The sequence below is a fragment of the Pleurodeles waltl genome, chromosome 5 (assembly GCF_031143425.1).
Source record: "Pleurodeles waltl isolate 20211129_DDA chromosome 5, aPleWal1.hap1.20221129, whole genome shotgun sequence".
NCBI lineage: Eukaryota > Metazoa > Chordata > Amphibia > Caudata > Salamandridae > Pleurodeles > Pleurodeles waltl.
In genome coordinates, this window is record NC_090444.1 from 618,749,943 (window position 1) to 618,756,579 (window position 6,637).

General features: G+C 37.7%; 1 protein-coding gene across 1 annotated transcript in view; it reads left to right on the top strand.

Annotated features, from left to right (window-relative positions):
• Positions 1–2,087, top strand: part of PLD5 (phospholipase D family member 5) — a 971,514-nt gene extending 969,427 nt beyond the window's left edge. The window contains exon 11 of the mRNA XM_069236559.1: positions 1,223–2,087. Within this exon, the coding sequence (XP_069092660.1) occupies positions 1,223–1,491 (269 nt within the window). The 3' untranslated portion in view covers positions 1,492–2,087. The remainder of the gene's footprint in view (positions 1–1,222) is intronic.
• Positions 2,088–6,637: the final 4,550 nt, after the last annotated feature.

The window sequence follows — 6,637 nt, forward strand, 5'->3', positions numbered from 1 at the left end:
AGAATGCGTAGTAGTTAAAGCTTTGACTATATTGCATTTCTTTCACAGGTTCGGACAGCCAGTGATATTTCTGTATGTGTATCATTTGATTCTGAGATTATTTTACGAGACATTAGCATTGTTAATATAGGGAAATAAATATTCTAACTTTTATTAAAGGTGTGGCTATTCATGACTGAAAAGTCATGGTGTGTGACAATTACTGACTACATTGATTATTAATGCTATTGATTATCATTGATTGTTGATGATATTGATTAATGATTGATTATTGGTCTGTATGTACTGGAGTTACGGTGGGAACATCTTAAATGCGAGTCAAAAGGTTTATCGACCTATTTCCGTCCCCTTTTAAGTTTACTTATTAAGGTCAGACGCACTAACACTGGTATATTTAATTTATTCTGTCACTGAATTTTAAAACATATGTCAATATTGGTGGAATGAGTCAGTCATTGATTGCTTCACTATTGGCAGAATGAGTCAGTAATTCATTACCTTCACTTCTCATCTTCCTCATCACAGTCATGATGATGTGAACATTCCCACATGCGAGAAAGCTGTTATCTTAAGCACATTAGAACTCTTGAATGTTGGAAGCTCTAATGATGACTCATAGCTAGTATTAGCTAGTATACGTCATCTGCTCCAACATTCCAACGTTTGTCTCTTAGTCCCTCCCTTGTCAATTCAGAACAGCCTCCCCTGAGTGGGTAAAATGTTCTAATTGCCTTATACCTCTTCTGCTTATACCAGTTGTTAAAGGCCCTATCCATCGTTATAGGCCCTCACCTGCGTCTTAGGCCAATAACTCAGGTGCAGGGTCTTTAAAAGTTGGTATAACCATCACCAGCAGGCTGTAAGGTTAAGAGTAAAGTTTCTTCTTTGCTTGCATACTTTGTACAGAGAAGAAACAGCACATCCTCAACTACCAAGAATTAAAATTGTCTTAGACCATGAATAAAGAGTGGAGGCATATTTGGATTGTGATGAGGAAGCCTCAGACTAGGAGTAATGAAGATTACTGGTAAGTAATCAGGTCATTAGCAACTTTACTGTCTACGGCTGAGAATTACATTTGTAATTAATGTATATATCAGTAATTTGTAAAAATAAATTGTAGTTTGAAAAGATCACACTTTAAAAGGCATTGTATGTAATTTGCTTTCAGTTTTCTGTGATGTGTTGTTAAAGTCAAATTTTTATTTTTATTTATTTGTAGGTAATTTCGACTGGGTTGGAAATGAATTTACGCACAATGCAGGAGTAGGTCTAGTTATTAAGGAGACAGATATGATGAATGACAGAAATGGCACCAGCATCATTGAACAATTGAAGGCCGTGTTCGAAAGGGACTGGTACTCACGCCACGCTCGGAGTTTACAAGCCAGCAAAATTCCAGACTGTTTGAAACAAAAACTTTTCAGACTAGTACCAAATAAGACAGACACTGGAAACTTGGATGGAAAAGACCAGTTCACTGTTCAGTAGGATTGAGGAAATATTATCCCTAGTTTTTACGCTTTAAAAGGTTTACAAGTAAGAGACTTAAATAGGATCAAAAGTGAATACACTCATGCTGATTTTTAATAGGAAAGCACACTTATACAGACGTTCTTAATCTCATATTGGGTTAAAACGTCTGCATTTCTTTTCTGACACTGAATGTCATTCCTGTTAAAATGTTGAGTTTGAAGACGTCTTTGGCCTCGAAATGGCCTGCATTTTTCTCCATTTGTTTAGCTCCACCCTCTACCTCTTTTTTTTATGGTTCAAGAAGAAAGATGAGGTTAAGCCTAAAAAACAGCCAAAATGCAATTGACAAAGAATACAAGAGAAGAGGGGGAAATATTGTTTTAAAAACTATTGCCTTCTGAAAGATTTTGACTCTTCCTTTATACACATCAGAAGAAAGAAAATATGTATTTCCTTCTCATCACTTTCTTTGTAGATTTTAGGTGCTAATGATTTCAGATGTGTATGTTAGGAAGCAAACTCTTTTATATGTTATGCATGTTTTTATACCTGCCACAAACAGGACTACCTTGTGCGCAATGACTTCTAAACCATAAATGACTAGCTATCAAGGACTACTTTGCTTCCGTGAGGAACATAATTTTGCAAACAGGAAACACCGCTATCACTATGGAAATCCACATTTTGGTTTCTCGTATGATTCAGTTGCAGAGATCCAAGTTTGTTTTGTAAATATGCTCTCATTTTCCTACTTTAGTGAATATTTAGCTATGAGATGTTGCTACGTTTTTGGTGGAAGATTTTGGGCAGCAGATGGAAATGCTAAAAAATGTACCAACATTTCTAGGGAATCACTGATGCAATCAAATTAGGATATCAACTTGTATACCTGGTGACGGCTGCAGAATAGCCAAGTGCTAAACAGCTGCATTACAACATCCAAAATCAAAAAGTCCAAAATATGTCTTCCTTATTCAAATGCCTAGAAGTTATTGATCCACACACCCCAACTTAACACAAATACATTTTCTGCCAAAGAATAATATTAGAAAATATCGGGTGTTCTAACTCATGCCATGAAAATCCTTATTTTTTCAAATGATGAAAAAAATTAGCACAACATGCCACATTATTTCAGAATATTTAAACATTTGCCAGGTAGTATGGCTAAAAGCATTACTGGAGATCTACACATAGATGTGTGTTTGTTTGGTAACTTCAGAACTGATGTTCGATAAAAATGTTCTCAAAAAGTAGTTTGTGCACTGACATTTTGCGACCAGTCTTTAATTTTGTGATGTACTACATAATACTACACATTGCAAAATCTAATGCCCCAGCTAATTAATATTGATTAAGCAGGTCGATATTTGCAAGTTCCTCTGATTGGCTACAAACAGATAAATGAGGGTCTGCAAGGAAAAGCAGACTACCGTTCCTGTGTTTTCATTCATTTCAATCTCAGATTGATTGAATCCAGCAACAAGCACATTGTTCTTTGCAAAGCTGAGTGGCTCTGTGTGGCAGGACGATTCGACTGTCATAATATCAATAATGCATCATGATGATCTCAGACCTTCACATAGAATGGTTAGCCATGTTAATGTCGTGTGGGAAAGCTGGAATTTGTTTTATTTTTAAAAGCAGACCGTTTTCATCAAGAGAACCGATGCTGCGTTAAGTTAAAATGTTTGGTAACTGCTGATTAGATGTTAAATTACGATTCTCCCCGGTGGTATTAATGAAGTTGGATAGTGAAGAAAAGTACATACTTTTGGGAACACAACTCTTCATTTCATTAACATTGCAGGTGTTATTAACATTGCAGCGCTAGGCTGTGATGAATGCTGGGAAAAGCTAGTGAGAAATACATACCGTCTGTGATATTCATTTCCCTGCCAGTACAATTTACCTGAAAGGCCTGGATGGCTACACTTCAGATTGTACTACCATCATCAGTGGCCACGTAAATGAATGTCATATTGACAAGAGTGATACTTTGCAAAACTGCAACAGCTATCATGGTATGCCCTCTTCTGGAATCATTAATGCCGGAACACATACTTAGGGACTTATTTAGAGATTCCAGATGAGATAATATGTCAAAATATTCCGTATTACAAGTGCCGTAGGTTATAATGCACTTTTAATACGGAAGAAAGTACACCCACCACATCTGTGACAGAGTATCCCATATTCCAAACTATTAATAAGGGATTCATTTATAATTTATTGATGTTGACAGACACTTCGATGAGATTGGTAAGTATACGTCAATGTTTTCAGATCATATAGGCCCATATTTATACTTTTTTACGCAAATCAGAACCGGCACTGGTTTGCGTAAAACAATTCACCTGCGGGCTGGTCAGAGTAAAAAAAATGGCTTTAACCAGGCAGCGCCGGCGTAGGAGAAAATGGGGATTGTGTGTCAAAAAATGGTCAAGTCAGGTTAGAGTAAAAAATCATGGCTCTAACCGGACTTGCGCCATTTTTTGATGCACAACCCCCATGGAAATGACTCCTGTTTTAGCGAAGACAGGAGTCATGCCCCCCTGCCCAGTGGCCATGCCCAGGGGACTTCTGTCCCATGGGCATGGCCATTGGGCACAGTGGCATGTAGGGTGGCCGAAGTTAGGCCGCCTATGCCACTAAACAAATTAAAAAAAAATACTTACCTCAACTTACATGTACTTAACTGGGATGGGTCCCCCCATCCATGGGTGTCCTCCAGGGGGGGTGGGGAGGCAGGGGGTGTCCCTGTGGGCAATGAAGGGCACCTGTGGACTGCTTCTATAGTCAGAGTCCATGGACATGAGCCCACAGGTCTCTTAACACATGCCCTCACCTAGGCATTAAAAAACGGCGCACATCAGGCTGGGCGCTTTTTTTTAAGGCCCACCCCCTCGTGTGCCTCAAAATGATGCAGGAGGATAAATAAGGCGCACAGGCCTTAAAGTCATTTTTTGGACGGGAACGCCTACCTTGCATGTCATTAACGCAAGGCGGTTTCCCGCATCCAAAAAATGATGCACACAGAGGAATTTTGACGTTCGCGGGGTCGGGTGTCATAGTATAAATATGGTGCAAGGTTTGCGCCAAATGTGCGTCAAACTTTTTTTGACGCACATTAAGTGCAAATAGAGTTTAAATATGCCCCTTAGCCTCTTATGTGGACTTATAAGTCTCACCTCTCTGTTAAAAGAGTAAGTCCTAGTGTGCAATATCATGTCTGAAGAGTCGGAGAGGTCAGGCAGAGTCTAGGGCCTTTGTGAAGTAATCTAAAACGTACTGTTAGGATGACCCCTGCAGTGCTACTGAACCAAGAACTGATAAATTCAGAGGCGACGCTAATCTAAGGTGTAGCTTTTAATTTCAAATGATTGAACTGTGAGCTGACCTTGACTCAAGAGGGCTGTTTTATCAACTTCTAAAGGTTGGACAAATAAGTCATTTGCTGGCATTGTTACTTTGACCATCAATCAGAACTTGAACCCTGTAATGAACATTTGGTCAATGATTTTGTTTTTACTGATTGTAATATTTAAGGTAGATAGAAGACTTGCTACCTTTCTGTATATGGAAATAAAATTAGAGTGCTGTAGGATTATAAGACATAAACACACCATTGAGTATTTCAAGGTATTTGCAGGTGGCACTACAAAGTGGTATATTCCTCTTTAGTTCACAATTGTGATACTGCAGGAAGTGTCAGATAGGGAGACATGTTCAGCCCCTTAATATGACCATTGATGAATTTATCAATATGTATTTGTGCAGTTAATTCTAAGTTTTATTCACAGAGGCAGTCCTATTATTTACATGGTTATTAAACGTTAATATTGTTTGGTAGAGCATATCAAATGAAATGAAGAAAGGTACTGTAAAATGGCCAGAAAACCAAAAACATTAATGAGCTCCTACTCCAGTCTGTTCCTTTTATATCTGACTGAATGAATGGCTGTATTATTTTCTCAATTAATGAAGATTTGTATTGCATAGCAGGAGGAACTAAAGAACTAAATTGTTTTTTAGGTCGACAACTCAGTGCACGAGGAAAGCAGAAAAGCTGAGTGAATATTTTTTGCTGAAGGAAGGATGTTTCCCTCGAGTGTAGGTAGAGAACGTTTTTTTGGCTGGGTCTTTGGACTGCATAGGGTCTGCCTCCTTTGCTCTCCTGAGAGTTCTGGCCTTGTGGAGTAGAAATTGCTCACCCTGGATTCTGCTTTGACTGGATGGATTACCATATATTATTTTCCACTCTGGCTCCCATTCTCACTCTCAAAGTTGCTGCAGCATTTTGGAAATGTGGTATAGTTGATGTTATGTTAGGATTGTATGTCAGATTACTGTATGCAGAAATATCTTCTGACACAAATACTGTACCCTAAGTGTCACTTATGGAAATATTGGCCCATAAGACGTATGTTTTCTAATATTAACATGAAGGAAGTGATACTTTTGTTGACAGTATGTAAATCAGATGATATTTTGACAATACATTTCTTGTACTGTTCAGGATCACTGAGAAACAATTGTTATTTGGCATTCATTTATTTTAGGGTGTTTTTTATGCACAATACTATGAGGCACCTCCTCTGATTTACCATGGTACATAGGTCCCATGATTAGACAAATAACACATTCTTACAAAAATGTACATTTAATGAGTGTGTCATATGGGTAGTTACTCATTTGCATTACAAAGGATAGACAGTTTCTTTTATCAGTTTTAATAATTTTACAATGTGTAGAATTATTACGTTTTCATAGGAAGACTTTATTCCTTCTACAGCAAAATTAATTATGTAAGAAGTGCAATAGGAGAGTCGAAGTTGATATCGAAGGTTATCCAGTTTAAGATACATTTAAAGTTATGTCAAAGGCATATGGTTAAGTAGAGGTTTGTACTGGAATTCCACCTAATAATCACAGATACTGCAAGCTGTGAATGTGGATGGGCAAACAATAGAACAGTTATTAAGGCGAAAAGGTCATAAACATTCTTTATTACATAAAATTAATTTCATTTAGAAGCTTATTTGCAGATTCCCCTGGACTATTTTACAGGCACATGATGTGAAAGATTAAAGTAGGACACATCAGTATTTGAAATGTGGAGGGAATGTGAATGAATGCTTCTTAGTATGAACAAAAGTGC